Source organism: Citrus clementina, unplaced genomic scaffold, assembly GCF_000493195.1.
Source record: "Citrus clementina cultivar Clemenules unplaced genomic scaffold, Citrus_clementina_v1.0 scaffold_3, whole genome shotgun sequence".
NCBI lineage: Eukaryota > Viridiplantae > Streptophyta > Magnoliopsida > Sapindales > Rutaceae > Citrus > Citrus x clementina.
The window spans coordinates 36,628,963-36,646,771 of record NW_006262339.1 but is presented as its reverse complement, the minus strand read 5'-3'; the positions used below and the strand labels follow the sequence as shown (position 1 = coordinate 36,646,771).

At 35.0% G+C, this 17,809-nt stretch overlaps 2 protein-coding genes across 5 annotated transcripts; one reads left to right on the top strand and one right to left on the bottom strand.

Moving 5' to 3' along the window:
- Positions 1-23: 23 nt before the first annotated feature.
- On the bottom strand, positions 24-6,166 carry LOC18048211 (probable disease resistance protein At4g27220). The gene is made up of 4 exons (XM_024187471.1): positions 5,915-6,166; positions 3,048-5,812; positions 2,117-2,599; positions 24-149 (listed from the first exon to the last, which is right to left on the bottom strand). Exons 2-4 carry the CDS (start codon positions 5,769-5,771, stop codon positions 24-26), a joined length of 3,333 nt encoding a protein of 1,110 aa, XP_024043239.1. The 5' UTR covers positions 5,772-5,812; positions 5,915-6,166.
- Positions 6,167-8,038: 1,872 nt separating this feature from the next.
- Positions 8,039-15,707, top strand: LOC18048210 (something about silencing protein 10). 4 transcript variants are annotated; one of them, XM_024188449.1, is made up of 19 exons: positions 8,039-8,199; positions 8,286-8,673; positions 8,906-8,975; positions 9,125-9,232; positions 9,417-9,508; positions 9,934-10,006; positions 10,617-10,765; positions 10,965-11,126; positions 11,247-11,386; positions 11,855-11,942; positions 12,359-12,538; positions 13,225-13,401; positions 13,493-13,570; positions 13,682-13,821; positions 13,905-14,046; positions 14,663-14,925; positions 15,085-15,145; positions 15,230-15,298; positions 15,387-15,707. In XM_024188449.1, exons 2-19 carry the CDS (start codon positions 8,569-8,571, stop codon positions 15,516-15,518), a joined length of 2,229 nt encoding a protein of 742 aa, XP_024044217.1. In that variant the 5' UTR covers positions 8,039-8,199; positions 8,286-8,568; the 3' UTR covers positions 15,519-15,707. The 4 variants fall into 4 exon arrangements, with proteins under 4 accessions (XP_024044217.1, XP_024044218.1, XP_024044219.1 ...); XM_024188450.1 differs by lacking the exon at positions 8,039-8,199 and having other exon boundaries at positions 8,650-8,668; positions 9,114-9,232; XM_024188451.1 differs by lacking the exon at positions 8,039-8,199 and having other exon boundaries at positions 8,654-8,668.
- The last annotated feature ends 2,102 nt before the right edge of the window (positions 15,708-17,809 follow it).

The following is a 17,809-nucleotide window of genomic DNA, read 5'->3' as shown; positions in this document are numbered from 1 at the left end:
AAAAAAAAGAATATATAAGGCTTTTAAAGCTTTTCATTCACAACCTCAAGAATTTTAAGGTTTTGAAAAAGGTATGTTGGCAACCGGCCCTCGCGTATCATCGTGATGTCCTTTCCACTCAACTTCAGTTCTTCCAGATGGGAGCCAACCTGAACAACAATGGACAAGAGCAGATTAGATTTCCATCAAACTATTTCACAATGTATAGTAATTAAGATATCATATTAACAGGCAAAAGGGGAACAACGTTGGATAGATGGTCATCCGTAGACCAATTAATGTGGAAATTTTTTAGTATAGACCAGCTTGAACTGAAAGAAAATAAATGGGGTCACCCAAAAGCACCATATTAAAAGATTTTCCCTACTTTTTCATTTTTCTACTTCCCACATTTTGAACCAAATGAAAAGCTAAAAGAAAAATACTTAATTTCCTTCTTTTCTCTTTCTTGCTCGTCAAATAGTATTTTCAGTAGATTCGTAATCAATAAACAGTAAAAAGTTTTAAATTCCACTGATACCAAAATTTTCAAAACCTATTTTATCAGTTCAATTAGCAGATTTGAAAAAGATAACATATACGAAACCACAATGATCTTGTCTTTTAAAAAATAAAATAAATTAAAGGGTCTGGCAATGGGTCATGTTTAAGTGGATTCGTGTCATGTTAAATGACGCCAGCCCAAACTGAACCATTAAATTATTGGGTCGAAAAATGAAAAAGAAGACTCATTCGTTCTCATTATTGTGTTAATTGAACCACCCATTTAACCCACTCTTTTTGGTAATTTAAAATAACTGTTATATATTTTTAGTTTAAAAAAAGAAATAACAATTCGCAAAGCATAGTTCTTTAAAATGCAAAACCGACCCTAACATTCATAACATCCGTCTACCCAAAAAAGAAAAACAAAGTATCAATTATTAAGTTCACCAATATTATGGAGTAATAATAATAATAATAATAATAATAATAGATTATGCTAAAATCTTAAGAGAAAAAAAAAAAATCATAGAAAGAGATTTTTTGGAAGAATTCATGTTCGGAGAAGAAAATTGACTAATGTTTGATGCAATCATACGATGATGGCTCCAAGTTTTACAATAAATACCTAAGAATTTTATGATTTGTGATAAATTTACAAAAGTAGTCAATTTAAAGTATTTCCTTTTTTGTTTTAAAAATTTATAATTCAATTTATTACATATATTAAAATATTAATATTAAGTGATAATAGGTAATGGTGAAATTGGTTTTGTTGCTTAAGCCCAAATGCAACCCCTTATGGAATGGGTTTTAATGGGTTGGTCCATTAACAACCTGATAAAGATCAATCCAACAACCGTTTTTATCATCTGGGTTCATCCATATTATTAGATTGTGTGAACTTTTGCCAAGCCCTTAAAACAATTTTAAGTAAAAAATAGAGACGCCAAATGACATGAATTACCAAAAGTTTTGCATGTTGATAAGCACCTATTTAAATTAACCAATCATAAGGCTAGTCCAACTTGTTCCAAAACATTGAATATACCTAATTATGACTTCCAAAACGAATGCAAACTAGTGTCTCCAAGTAAGATTAACACAAATTCTTAACCATTGGGCCTTTGGCCCAGTGGCTAGCACCCTGCACTCACAACTGTGAGGGCAGCGATTCGAGCCCCCGCGATGTATGTAGGGGCTTATTTCCTTCCTTAATTATGATATATAATTAAGTGAAGTCAGTCTTCTCCCTTTCGAAATGTGAGTGGAGTAGACATCTCTCGAATATTAGAAAGAGTAAAATCTGGGCAGTGCTATATAAGAATTAATGTAAACTAGTTCTAGTAATTGTCTGATTGTAAATATCAGTTGTAAATCTCATATAATATGAGTTGTAATCTGAGCATTAGTCTCATGTAATTCAAAAAAAAAAAAAAACAGACATTCTTAAGTTTAAGCTGCCATAAGAAAGCAAATAAATGCTTAATATTTTTATAAACTTGCATATAATGTGAATATACTCATACTACCAATGTTGTTATGTTGCTAATTTATATAACTTAAGTGCACTTATGAAAAGACTTTTCAAATCACTGCCGATATTTTTAGAAGAAAATAGATGGTCTTGTACCTTTTCAACTAAGAAGAGGGCTTGCTGTGTTGGAATATTGCGTTGGATCTCCTCACTATTTTTCGGGAAGCTGAGAAATTCCGAAGTGAATATCTTTACTTTGTTGCAACCATATACCTCCAATCTTTTCAACAATGGCCATTCCAAAGTATGTATTCCAGGGTAGAAAGTTATAAGTTCTGATAAATTACAAAGTTTCAGGTAGGTTACTTTTGGAAAGACAAATGTAGCAGTTGCTTCTTCTCCTCTTTCCTTGCTAACAATCTCCTCCAAAACTGTGCAGTGGCATATCTCAAGGTGTTGGAGCTGGACAAAGTTTCTAACGATAGAAGACGGAAATAAATATTTAATTTTCTCACTGCCATGCACAATCAAGCGGGTTAAATTTCGTATGCCAGGAGATACTGCCACAGGTTGGTTGTGCCAAATCCTTTCAGTATTAATTGCATAAAGTTCCAAGGTCTCCAAGTTAGGAAACACAACCTGAAGAAATAGTTCTTATTTCAATTTATTTCACATAAACTAATCACTGTCATTCTCTGTAAAAAGTTAACATTTAACTTCTCCACACACAAAAGTTTGCTGCTACATTCTATTTAAAAACTATTCCTAATCCGAAAAGTAGTAGAACCAAGCCTAGGGTTTAACAGGATTCAGCGAACTACAACAATTAATGCAAAAACACATTAATGGTGATGCCTCTTCACAAAAGAACTATCAAAGATAAAAACCTTCAATCAAAGGAGACAAAAATGCAAGCCACTATAAAACCCCCAAATTGAACCTAAAGCCATATAATTTATGCTACATTAAGAGTGAACTGATCACATTCCCTTCTCCTATCCTAAGGAGTTCATATTCCTAAACTTGTGTAACTATTGAAATAAACAGAAAGGGCAAAAAAAAAAAAAAACAATGGAGGGAAAGGTACCCTTTCGTTGAAAAGTGGCTTGGGTGTATCAAGCTCATCAGATGACTTCAGTTGAGCGTAGAAGCTTGTGAGCTGTGGAAGAAATTTCAGAATCAAGGAACGTAATTGACCAAATTCAATCTTATCCACTTCATTGTAGCCAACATCATCTTCTCCTCCAAAAGAGAAAATCTCTTCCATATTATTGCATTTTATCACCTTAAGTATCTGAAGTTGTGGAAGGCCTCTGACAATGGAGAATGAGAAGATATTTTTCAATTTATCACAGTTTCTCACTTTTATGATTCTCAATTTAGAGAAAAACTCTGCTGTAAGTAAACCATCACATATTTTCTCCAAGTGAATCAAGTTATGAAGAAACATTGACTCCAAAACAGGAAAGGCATTACAGCGGACCTGCGCCATTGAGTCAACAATACATAAAATGAACGGATTATTTTGGGCACGGAGATGCTTCAATGCCGGCAAACCCTTTCTGTCTAATTCATAAAGAACATTCTCAATACCTGGAACTTCATCCAAATACAACTCTTCAATTTCCTTCAAATTCATTATTATCTCATCCAAGTAAATGTTGGTAGGAAGCTTGAGTTTTAAGGTTCTTGTATTCTCAGACTTACCAGGCCAGTCCCACACATCTCCTACGAGTATTTTGTACCTTGCAAGCTTTTGGGAAAACAATCCCTTTGGCAGGATCACAGCATCTCGAATATGAATTTCCAAAGTTGTCAGGTGAGACAAAATGCTCAACTCCTGAAGGCTAGCATTATTTCTTTCAAGGTTAAGTCCTTCAAACTCCCATTCAACAGATGTATTACCCAGATAAAGTTCTTCTAATTGGGACAAACTGGATATAACATTTGGAGGAATAACTTTTAGCTTTGAACAATTGCTCAAATCTAACAACTTTAGCTGAGTCAATTCACCTATTTCTCTGGGCAGCTGCTCAATATCAGAACAGCATAAACTAAGGATTTCTAGGTTCTTCAAGTTTCCAATAATCGCTATGTCTCCCAGTATGCATTGATCCAGACACAATGATTCAAGATTTGGTAGGTGACAAAAGGATGATGGCAGAGTCAATAACTTCATTCTAGTCAATACCAAAACTCTTAGCTTTGGCATACCAGCAAAAAAATTGTCAGGAATATGGAGAAAAGGATCCTTTGGATTCATACAGAAAGATGTGAGGTGTGGATATTCCAACCCTTCAGGAAGCTCCCCAGTGTTAATATCATGAAGGAAGATTGCAATGCAGTTTTTAAGCATGTCCTTATTCGGCCATTCAATCAAAGCATCATTTCTCACCATAAGATTTATGGATGCAATTGATATGGCAACATTACGAACAAAGCCAAGCATAGAAAACCAGTCTGCGGTATCATCGTCATGCAACAAACAGTTATCTTTGAGTCCACGGACCAATGCATAGACTCTATCTCGTCTTTCTTGCATCGTATAAATGTCTTCAAATAAACCCAAACCCGTTCCATATTTCAACAAGTCCATAATGGGAGCATCACATGGATGTTTCATTAGACTACAAAGCAAAAAGGTTAATTTGAGTTCCTCACCTTCCAAATTATTGTAAATCAACTCTATAGTTGAACCCAACAGTGCCTCCAATCCTGTAAAGTTTCTTGCAGAAAACCTCAATTCTTGCAAAGCTTTCTTCCATACAAACAAAGGCTTATTTCTCAATGTCCTTGCAACTGTTAAAATGGCAATAGGCAGACCTCCACATTCATTGGCTACCTGAATTGCAACAGTTTGCAAATCAGGGTCTTCAACACAATTACCTACCACTTTTGAGAAAAGGCTCCAGGCTTCTTCCTTATTTAAAACAGAAACACAGTAGTTATTTTGACAATGCATCTCACTCACCAAAACATCTCTACGTCTTGAGGTCACTAATATTTTACACCCTCTATGAACATCTCCAAAAGGAATCCCAGTTCTCTCCAAATCAAGGCTTGTCCAAATATCATCCAATATAACAAGGATCTTCTTCTCTCTCTTCAATCGATCACATAACATCATTATTCTTTCAGAGTCACTCTCCTCACAGAAATTCAAACCTAGCTGATCTGCTATTTCCCGTCGAATCCTTTTCAGATCTGGAGTCTGCGATACCTCAGCAAAAACTACCTCATCAAATATCCTGCCTTCCTTAGCCAGCCGAGCAACTTCCTTCACCAGTGTCGTCTTCCCAATGCCAGCCATTCCATACACCCCAATCATGCTGACATAAGGACCCCTCAATGCATCTAGTATATCATTCAAAATGGACTCTCTTGACTCAATAAAGTCATGACCTTCATTATAACTTTCAGTATACGCAACCAATCTGTCCCTTGAAATGCCACGAACAGAAACTCGATCAAAATTCCCCTCATCCTGTAGTTCAACAATAGCTTTCACCTCCTTCGCTGCTTTCTTGCTAAGCTGGTGCCGATTCTTCAAATTTGGACACAAACCCTTGAAACAAGGATTATTTGCTTCCTCGTCATCTTCAACAAACTTCCCTGCCTCCTCAACGATCTTGTCCACACTAATCAGCCAATTCTCAACACTCTGTTCGATCTCTTCCCCATTTTCTTTAGCAAAATCAACCCTATGCTGAACACTCTCTCTCCTTTCCCTCAGCTTTTCAACTTCTTTCGTCAGATGATCAAAGTTGCTCTTGTAGCAACAAAAATAACCAAATTGTTTCCCCTTCCCCATCACTTTTCTCTTCCAGCAAAATAATTAAGTAGCAAAAACAACCGTGACAGCAATGGAATGACAGCAAATTAATTTCTGAAATCGAAGGAATTAACAGCATTGGGTTTTTTTTAAAAAAAATATAAAAAAAAACTCTATTTTACCTTATAAAAAATTGGTTTCGATCCCATCAAATTTGATGCACGGGCACTGAGTCGACTCAGACATCGATCGTGACCGAAACGGCAGCGTTGAGCTTCGGGTGGTTGAGAAGATAGAGGCCTGCTGAGCGTGAGAGATTTGAGGATTGACTTGAGAGTTGACTCGACTTCTGTTGTCTGAAGGAAGGCACAAACTGACAAAAGCCCATAATTTTCGAAAACTCGCATGTTATTAAGTGCACACCATAAATGTGATAAATCTGCCCACAATTAACAAAATGAAAATAGAAGGCAGAGAAAAAGCATGAATAGATACAACTAGCCCCATTACGCGTGTGTGTGTGTGTGTGTGTGTGTGTGTGTGTGTAATAGGTAGCAGCATGATAATACGATCTCTCTCTGTATATATTTGGTATGATTTTTGTAGAGGCCAATAGTATTTTTTTTATCCCAAAAATATTTATTGAATATTTTTAATAGTGTATACTTATTTTTTAATAAATTTTTTTACTCTTACATTTTAAAACCCCAATTTTTTTTAGAACGGAGGTAAAATAGCTTTCCTATCTTTTATACAATGTCAAAAATATCTTAAAGATAATTTCATTAATTTTTGCAGAAATCTTATTTCTATATGAACCTTAAAAACCCATCACCTTTAGCTGCCAACTAAGGAATACTGTGGAATATTTATAATTTCATTAAAGAATATTTATTTCAAAAATATCTTATTTCTATACGAATCTGATTTCTATACTCCACCTCAAGTAAGCTTTAAAAAAATTTTTATTGTAGAAATTCTGAGAAATTATGTAGAATTTCCAATATCGGTCGAATATTTACACTTTGTCTTCTCAAACATCGGTAGTCCTCTTTAACTTAAAATCAAACTATTACGAGGCAGGACAAACAAATTCACCAATTAAAAAAGCAATATGACCTTCGTTGCAGTGAAGAGTGCTAAATATTTCATATATACTGCAGGCGTAATAAAATATGTTATCCCAGGAAATGAGGAGGTGTGACAGAAATAGCAATTTTCAACGTGAACAAGTAATTTTGTAACTTATTTGAACAAATTGATTCTAAAGACAGTTTCTTAACTTGTTATCTCGTCTAAAATTATATCTAAAATTATTTGGCCTCGTAAATATTAGATTAATTTATTTTTAATATTAGCATTTGTGATTTATCATATTGCATTGTTAATATTTTGGACATGTCTACCTTACAGATTCTGTATGTAACGGACTTGCAATCTCAATCTTTGAATGTGGATAGAGAAAGATGGATGGTTGGGAACGGTCAGAAAAATAATGCTAAAAAATAACCCAAAGCATGGGAAACCGGCTTTAATGGTTTATGTGCAACCGGATGTGAAGTAACAAAAGACACGTGACTTTAGCGAGGACGCCATTTCAATTGGTGCTTTTCATGCGATGGCAAAAGGAGTCCTGACCTTAAATTCAGCTGGCAATAGTGGTCCAGGTTTGACAGCTAGCGTAGCTCCGTGGTTGATGTCAGTAGCGGCCAGTACTACAGATCGCCTATTTGTTGATAAAGTTGCTCTTGGAAATGGAAAGGCAATATCTGTAAGAATCAAAGTTCTTGTATTTCAAATTCTATATGCATCCAAACTTTCTACAAGCATTCTAACTATCTCTATACTCCAGGGATATTCAATTAATTCTTTCGCTATGAAAGGAAGAAGATTTCCGCTGGTATAAGGGAAAGAAATTTCTGAATCATGTCAAGAACTTTCCTCTCAGTACGTTATTCTTAATGTTTCATTGCGAATCTTTTTCTTCTTAATGTTTCATTTCAAATCTTTTTCTTCCTCGTACAAAAACACAATAATTTGGAAATTTTGTTCAATTTCAGGGAGTGTAATCCAGGGTGCGTTAACGGTAGCTTAGTTAAGGGAAAGATTGTTATATGTCTATCATTTAAAAACTATCCTGAGGTTCGCAAAGCTGGTGCTGCCGGATCAGTCTTGTTAAACAACGAATTCGACAAAGTTTGCTTTGTTGTTTCATTGCCAGCAGTGGCCGTAACCCAGGATAGCTTCAGCATCCTTATTTCCTACAAGGAATCTACAAAGTTTATATTTTATATCCTTATTATTTCATTTTATTTTTTTCCAATAATTAAATCACTCTTTCTATCTGGATTATAGAACGCCTGTAGCAGAAATATTAAAAACTGAAGCAGTTAAGGATTTTGATGCCCCTGTTGTCGTTGGCTTTTCTTTACGCGGGCCAAATGCAATTGTACCAGAAATCTTGAAGGTATACATTATTTTAAAACTTTGCGTTGTCACCTATGTAAATACGATAATGAATTCTACTGATCTGATGCTCAAAAATCATTTCAGCCAGACATCAGTGCCCCTGGAGTAGATATATTGGCCGCATTTTCACCTCTTGCTCAAGCTTAAACTGCGGCACACACCGTGGATCCAAAGTGATAATTAATTTTGGAGGGGTTTTTTACACCATGCTGTTGCTGGAGATGCATCGTCACCTCGCTTGCTATATGCACCAGTCTAAATAATAATTCCCTACACGGCAAGCGTAATGTTTTTTTAACCAATTTCAGTGACGGGTTACCGGTCAGCAACCGGGAGGAGTTCAGTTTGTCACCGGAAGAAAACCGGAATGGCCGGTTCTAGATATTATCTCCCGGTCCATCCGCCGTCCACGTGTCACGCATCCATCTCTCTTCTTGTCAACTCACAGTCTGTTACATACAGAATCTGTAAGGTAGACAGGTCCTAATATTTTATGTGATGGACGATTAATTTATTATGTATTGGATAATCATCTTTAATTTAAGTTTTTTTTAGTTTTATTAAAAAATTAATTTAAAAATTCATGAAAGTCTGGGCCCGGCCAGCCCGCTGTGTTTTAAAGGGCCTGGGCTTAATGACAACAACATCCCGCAAATTGCTAACCCTAGTTGCAAAACCTTTGGTTATTCTTGGTTCTTTTACAGGAACTACAGAAGGGTTTAAGAGATTCCCAATTTCAGAGTCGAATCAAACAGATTGCTTTTCTCCTAAACGGTAAGATAGACTTTTTTTTCGGTCGTTTTGATTTTTTTTTGGTTCTTCAGCTAATCGGAATTGAAATGTCTTCTAAATTTTTGTTTATGTAATGGATAATTGAAAAATTAGCTAATTTTTGTTTGTGATTTAAACAAGTTAATTTGAAGTCATGGGCAAGAGAAGAAAGGGTCAAAAGCCAGGCAACAAGAAGTCTAATAGAAGATTGCGAGATGAAGATTTGAATCCTGAAGATATGGATGACGAAATTGATGCTTGTAAGAATTTTTTTATTAGGAATTATTTATGTAATAGTTTAATTTTTTGCTGTCCCCAGTCCACATGTGCATTTTCTGTTCATTTATTTGCCACACTATTTTTTCCCTTGGCTATTTATATTTTGTGAAGTGATGCTTGTTTGAGAAAATAAGAGATGGGATTTTATTTACATTGTTTTTGCAGTTCACAAGCAGAGGGATGTTATTCCTTTGGATGTAAATGGTGATGTTGGGGACTCTGATGACGATAATGAGCATCCGGTGTTTGATTTTGAGGTTTGCATTTATGTTGTTTATTGCTGATGGTTCTAGCTTTTGTGTTGGTTTAAGTTACAAAATGAGAATTTTTTATTGCAGGCAATTCAAAACTTCTGTATGTTTGATGAATGCATGTTTGGGAGCATCCTTGAATTCGAAAGAACATTAAATTTTTTTGTACTATTTTTTTGGTATTGATCAGCTCTTAAACGAAGCTGTAGGAAAATCACAAGTAATCCTTGATTAGAATCCAATAGTAATATAAATGCCGCTTTTCTTCCCCTACTTTTGACCACATAAAGTTGACACATTTTTAAGATGACAAACTTTCACGTGTATTTTTGTCTAAAGAAATTTTATGGGCTAAGATTTTTTTTTTTTGGTCCTACAGTATGGATATAGATTCTTAACATCTCTTTGTTTGAACCATGTGCTGCACTCAGGATGATGAAGATGATGAAGATGATGAAGACGATGATGTCAATGATGCTCAAGATACTGGATTGGCTGCAAAGAGTAAGAAATAAGGAATTTGAAATGTGTTGCATTTAGTAGTACTTCCCTGAATGCTATCATAAATTTGGAGCTTCTTTAATTTATGCTGCGTTTGGTTAATTGTTGGTTTGCATTGGGTGCATCCTCGTATGAAAAATTTCTGATTAATAAAATATGCTTTTTTTTTCTCTTTCATAAAAAATAATGAAAACATTGGTCCAGTTGTTTTGCCGGTTTCATTAATATATTGTATTTAAACAATAGATATTTTCGTTGTTGCCTGTGATCTTTTTTTTATGCCAGCTTTTGATAATAGGCTGGGACACTCTTCTAAAATCGTTCATTAACCTGGCTTGATCAGTTAAAATTGATACTTTTTAGTAAAATAATATATTTCACTAAGCTTTCCCAGGTAACATTATCAGTATCTAGTTTAATTAATCCCATTTTTTGTTTTTTTGCCTTTTTCACGTTGAATGGTTTTGTTGTACTCCATCAGTATCTCTATCTCTATCAGAATTAACTTTTTAATTTTATTATTGGAGGCTCTTACTATTGACTGGACTGCACAGAGGTTAGAAGATGTGTTTTACTGAATAGTTTTTGCACGTGTGTGTGTTATTGTCCACAGTTAAAAGGCAACAAAAATTTTTGCGGGCAAAGTATGGTGGCATTGAGGATGAGATGCATGATGATGAGGAAGAGGATAAGAAAGGAAAAAAAGATTTATGGGGTGGGATAAAGAACCAATATTATTATGGTGACAATCGTGATTTTGAAGTAAGGATTGAATGCCAACTATAGAGTGCTTGCCTTCTTTCTATCATTCTCTCCTCTGTTTATCCATCCAAGTTGAATCTTGTTAACAAATTTATGTTAGTGTTTCAATTATATAACATTACTGATCTCATAGTTTCAGTCTCATACACTTTAAAGTTGTCTTTAACATTATTTAAATTCTTTTCTTGTAATTATGTAGCTGCAATCAAGTGATGATGATTCCCCTGATGTAGAGGAACAATTGGTGGTAGAGGAGCTGAAAAAAAGAGCAACCTCTTTAGCAATGGAAGACTTTGGCCTTCAAGACGCTGGAGATAGTGAAGATGATGAAGATGAGAGTGACAAGGGATTAACCTTAGAAGTGGGTTTTGCACATTGTTGGTTTGACACTTTTACCAATTTCCTTGATAACAGCAAGGATTTGGATTCTAAAAATTCAGTGCTCAAAGTGGTTGACTGTCATCCTGTCAATTTCTTACAGGAAATCTCGATTAAAGGGAAAAGTACAACAAAGCCTTGGGCAAGCAAAGAAGCTGTAGATGATGCTATTACAAGTTATGAGGAGGTTAAGAAAGACTTGTATGCATTGTCAAAGGAGGAGCAAATGGATGTGGTATACAGGTATAATTGGGCTGCCCCACCTCTTTTGTGCTTTTCTTATGGATAAATTTTCTTCATGCATGTTCTTAATTGTAATCAATTTCTTGAATAAATAGGATATTTGAGAGCTTTGGTTTTTGTTATTATCTTGTATACTGGCATATCTAGTTATTTGCCTGCCTCCTGTGTTTATAAAAAGCTTAAGAATATGCCCTAAATGCTCAGTTAATGAGTCAATGCTTTGTGTTGTATATTTGGCAGCCTTTGATGGTAAGAAAGGCTTCTTCTTAATATATGTTGTGTGGGAAGTGTGTTTCCAGTTTGTGACATGGGGGCTAAATGAAAAAGTATATGACCGGATCTGTATCTTTAGATGTTTTATTCTTAGCTGATTTTATAGTCTGGTGATTAGTGCTTTAAATTACATATAGTTGTTATGATAACAAGTCATATACACATGCTTCCTAGCTAATATACTGCCCCCTTCAGTTCTGCTCCAGAGTTGGTTGGTTTGCTGTCAGAACTGAAGGATGCGCTTGAACAGCTTGAAATAAAAGTTAACCCGTTGTTAAACAAGGTACTATTCTTCTCTGACTATTATGCTTGCACACTTTATTGAGTAAGCCCTGGAATCTAAATGTGAGTCAATTGCTGCACTTTGAATCTATGTACTAAGAGAAATTTATAATTGATCTCCTTTTATTTTTGTTGTCTGTAAATATGATGCATTAGCACAGATTTTGTGTGATTTGAAAGAATTATAATTATAGTACGTTTTATGCTATGAGATGTTTTCGATGCAGTGATTGTGATATTTGAATTTTACGATTATCGCAACTGTCCCAATAGCATGCTGCACCTGTAATCCTTCCCCCACCAATGCATTTACTGACGCTTTCATTTCTTAGTTTCTTCATTGATTAAGGCTGGAGTAGTTTTCATTTGATTGATGGCTTTGTATTCAGCATGGTAAGTGTCTGGTGGTTTGTGTAGGTGAAAGAGCGGGAGATCATGCTGGAAGGTGGGATGCGCTATTTGGAGGTGAAGCAACTTCTATTGCTGGCCTATTGCCAAGCCATAACCTTTTATCTTCTTCTCAAGTCTGAAGGGGAGCCAGTTCGTGATCATCCTGTCATAGCTCGCCTTGTAGAGATCAAGGGATTGCTGGATAAGGTCTTCTGCTCTCTTTGAAGAGGCTACCCTATCCTCTATGGTCATTAGATAATTTTTTGCTTGCATAGCCTTGATAGATTTATATGGATTAAAGAATAATTTTTTTGTTTTCATAGCATGGATGGATTTTATATTATCTAAAGAAAGAGATTCTTTATTACAATGACAATCATATGAACTATTGGATAATTTATGTTCTTCTAAATCTTGGAATATAGTACTTACACAATGTAGCGATACCATGCTGTAAAATTATATGTGATTGGGAATTAGGGGGTCATAATATGCAATATGAAGTCCTAGCCATTTTTTACATGCTTCATATATAAGGTTAGATTAATATTTTCAAGAAAGTAAAAGTAAATGACTACAGATGATCAGGAAGTGTAGATCAATCTATAGAGCCAGTAATTAATAGATGATAACTTTATACTAATTTCAGTATTTAATTGTTATCTTATTAGCTATTCTTTTACATAAATTATGTTTTATTGTCCACTGATTGTTCAATTTGTTTGAATTTATCCTTATTACAATCTGCATTCTATTTATGATTATTTGTATTTTTTTCTTTTTTGGTCGTTTTTCTTTGGCTTACATGAATTTGTTTCCTTGTTTGTCATCAAAGAGGGAAGGGCTAATTATGTTGTAGCTTGAAACTTTCTTATGTATGATCTACTTAACAGATTAAACAACTTGATGAGAATCTTCCATCTGAGTTAGATGAGATTTTGAAGAATGACCATTCAGCTGAAATTGCGGCGAAGTTGGTTAGAGAGAATGCTAAAATGGCATCCAATTCTGCTGCGGATAATCATCACAATTCATCTTCTGTCTCAGCTGATACAGATCATGGAGCAGCGGTAGTCACAAGTTCTGTGTTTTCTGTCTTAAATAAGTTTTCTTTTACAAGTTAATCTTTTGATGTTTTTGTTTTCCTTTTAAATACTACAGGCTTTAGATGTAAATGAATTGAAAATGGAGGACATTTTGAGGGATCATGATGATAAAGGACGGAAACGCAAGCATCAGGTGGATTATGTCATGTTTGATATGTTCTTATTTTCCTTTTCCAAAGTGGCATTATATTTTCATTTTGTTGCCTCTGCTATTTGCAAATCTTTGACTCTTCAAATATTGCAGAACGATCAAGTTGGTGTACAGAGCATGGAAATGTTAAAAGTAAGAGCTGCCCTTGAGGAAAAATTGGAGCGGAAGGGAGTCTTTAGATCTATTGCTCCAATGCCTGGGAAAAGAAAGAAACATCTGAAACCAGTGAACGGGTACTGCTTGGCTTTTAAATTCTTGAAATTATGCTGCATATTGATTATTTGAAGATTCATTCTTCTGACTTGGAATGGAGCAGACAGCTTGAAACATTTGATGATTTTGATGACGATGCTACGGGTGTTGAGAGGGGAACTGTAGGAATGAGTAATGGGCATGTAAGCTCATTGCGATCAAGTAAAATTTCCCAACTTGTCCCTGCTCATCCAAGTAAGCCAAAGGTATGAAACTTGATAATATTATCTCCTCTTTGCATGTCTTTTTAATAGAGTTCTATGATGGGCCAAAAATTCTTCCTTAACAAAAGGTGCTCTTCATAGGGGATCAATCATCGGCTTAACATGGTTTGCAACTTTGCATATTATGTTCAGTTTCCTTTTCCTTGTTTAAATATGGCTGAAGTTAATACTTCAAACATAATTTAGGAAACTGCATTTATATTTTAATAAGCTCTTAATAAATTGATGAAGAATTCAATAGTTGAGCTGTTGCTCTCTTTGCTTTTCAAATGACAGGCAGATTCCATTTATTGTTGTGGTATTTAAGGGATAGTTTTGTTAGATTTGAATATGATTTCCCAGATAATACTTGTTTTCAACTATTAAGATATGAACTTCACCACCACAAGCCAACCACCTCTTAACCCATTTGATCCAATGCTGGAGCTTGATGACCTTGGACTGAACGTACCTAGGTCTTTTTTGTGAGGCTGGAACTGGAATTCTTATTGAAAGCAGCTTGTGGTGATATTAATCAAACATCATGGTTGTATACCTGATAAGCTCTATTTAGATGATTGTAGTATGTATGTAACAATTTTTCTCTTCCTTTTGGAAGGTTGTTTCTGGTGATGATGATCTTCCTAAGAGGGACGACATTGGAGAAAGGCGGAGGAAACATGAGCTCAGAGTGCTGGCAGGAGCAGGAATTAAGTCTGAGGATGATGCTTGGGATGAACTTGGCACATTTAAGACTGACAAAGATGATGATATGGAGGTTGGGGATGATGGGGAAACCAGGGAGTCTGAAGATGAATTTTACGAACAAGTAAAACGTCACCGAACTGAAAAACTAGCTGCTAAATCTGAGATTTATACAAGGTATGTTTGTTTTGCTGTGTTTAATTATTGATTTCCTCCTACATTTTGGTGCTTTAAATGTTTGTTGATATGGTTTTCCATTTTTCTCTCAAGTGAGAGTGCAATTTGACTTGTCCAAGTTACTTTAGATTTTATCTCAAAACATGTTTGTTTTTGCAGGACCCCAGCAACGCCATCTTTGCCTGAAACTGTAGATGGAAAGCGGCATATCACTTATCAGGTGAGTGTATTTAATTTTATCAGCTTATTCAATCTTTCCTTTCATGGCTTCCTATAGTTAATTTTTGCTGCCAATTTACATCAGATGGAGAAGAACAGGGGTTTGACACGTGCACGCAAGAAGCTAACTAAGAATCCAAGAAAGAAATACAGAGTATGTGTTGGAAATTCTTTGTAGAATTAATTTGCTATGCTTGATTCTGAAACGGTATCTCACTTTTGTCTCTAATTGCAATGTGCAGTCGAAGCATGAGAAAGCTGTTGTGCGTCGTAAAGGGCAGGTTCGGGATGTCAGGAAACCCACTGGTCCTTATGGTGGAGAAGCCACTGGCATTAACCCAGGAATCAGTCGAAGCACAAGATTCAAAAATTAGATGCTGTTGTTTTGATTCAATTTTCCTTGTTGATAATCACAAGAGGTAGTATTGAATCAATGAATCTTGTAACGTCCGGGTGGTGTTCGTTGCAACCCAAAATTTTGTTGTAGCTATGTACGCATATTTGTCAGTTGAAACATAAACAGGTGATTTCATTTTTCCATTTCAAATTTGGCTATTATTTTTTTTTTTCCTGCCCCCATATTTTTCAGAAAGCAAAATCCTTGTATATTTTATTTACATAACTATTGAAAATCTCTATGTTGAGTATATTGAAATTGTAAGTTTGAGTTAAAATTATTTGGGTTTGTGAACTCGGAAACCAAGAACTCGCTTGAATTCCGTCATTTATTTTTAAAATTTCATGTTATTATATTATTTTAGAAAATGTTTCTATGGAACTGGAAAAATATTTTTAAGAATTAATCTCCTATAGAACTGAATAAAAGAATCAATGAAATTCCTACCTAATTCACTAATATTGCGGTTTTTTAACGCCTCTAGCAGAGTTGCTTAACTTAAATCGTCTTTATAATTTTTACTAACAGTGGTAAAAGATTTAAAAATTAATTATGAGGTGTATATACGTTGGTGGATATAGAAAAATGATTTACTGGTGTAAAATTACCTAAGAAAACTAAAAATTTCTATTGGATTATGAGTTTATAGAAGTTATTTTTATAGATTTAGTGGGGTTAAATTAAATAATAGTAAAATTATCTGTGTCACTGTAGACATTTATTTTTTATCAAATTATGGAGTAGTATAATTTTTAAGGTTAAAGCTTAAATTTTATGGGTTCATGGGAACTATTTTTATAGATTTAATAGGAGTTTTTTTTTATAGATTTAATAGGCTAATTAGAAACTCAATTAGTTTTTCTTTATTTTTATAAAGTTTATTTTATCCAACGAAATTGATTGAACTAAACTAATTAGAAAATGAAATAATTTTTTTCTTTATTTTTTAAAATTTATTTTCTCTCATTAGAGCTGAAGCCCCATTAGTTATGACCTGAATCCGACCCTTTATTAATGTTCGTAAGCACATTCCAAAATTTGGATTTAACAAATAATATTCGACCGTCTAGCAGCTATTTATTCACCATTGTAAGGAAAAATCTGCCCAGCGTGTATGTATGTATATATATAATTAATAAACTTATTTCATGAACGTGGGGGCCAAGGCAGGCAAAGCTGCTATACAAGCAGCAGCCGTGATCCACAAGTTAAGATTATCATGCAATCTCGTGGCCATGACTCCTAAGAATCCAAAGGCAGTGACTACATAAGCTATTCCTGTAATGGTTCACAACTATTCCATGTTTACGGCCAAAGAGAAAAATATTGTACATGAAACAAAGAAATCCTATGATGTTGCTAGCCGTAGAAAAATCGGAGAGGATTCGAGCATTACACGAGACCGAGTTGCTGTCCTTTGACAGTGTCCATAAAATTGAAGCTGTTTTAGCAAGCATCATGAGAAATGTCTCGGCGAGTCCAGTTCCATGGCACAGTGATGGAATTACTCTAGAATCGCCCTCAGGGTGGGATAATAATGATTCATCACAGTACGGCACAAGTACACGATTTTCATCATAATGTGTAACATTATGTGACTGGAAAAGTGAAGAATCAATTGAACCCGCGGAGTGATGATGATAATCAGATATTTGTATATAGAAATGATCATTGAGAGAACTCTGACGAGAGCTAACCATACTATTAGTATCAGCTCCTCGAGCGAACATCAGCTTTCGAAGAACTTGAGGACCCGCTGAATATCGCACAAGGGATGCTTGATTGTCACCAAGTTCCAACTCGATGGCAATGATAATAGGAAAGCTGAAATTTGCATCATTTCTGCCGGAGAAAAGTGCACAGACATTATTAAAGGCACGAGAGTGTAACCTTTCCTACCAGTAATCTCACCGGCCGGCAATATGAATCTCTCACCAGTGAATATCCTGCTCTCAATATTTGGCCTGAGGTAGTTTAGCCATCTCAACTTGCAACTCTTCCCGCATCTGTTTAGACCCGATCCAAAGTCAAAAGATTAAATACAAAAAAAAAAGAAAAGAAGAACAAGGGTTAGATACGAAAAGTACCACGGAATCATCTATGTTTGAGTTGATTTGATTATTAGTTGTCATGATAGGTAACAGCTTTCTTAGGAAGACCAATCCAGTTGCCACCAGTTCCATATTCTAATATGTAACTCAGAAGCTTTGAGTCTTCTTCTGGTGACCATAGTCCCTTCCTCGCATTTGCCTTGTCACAACAAGGAAC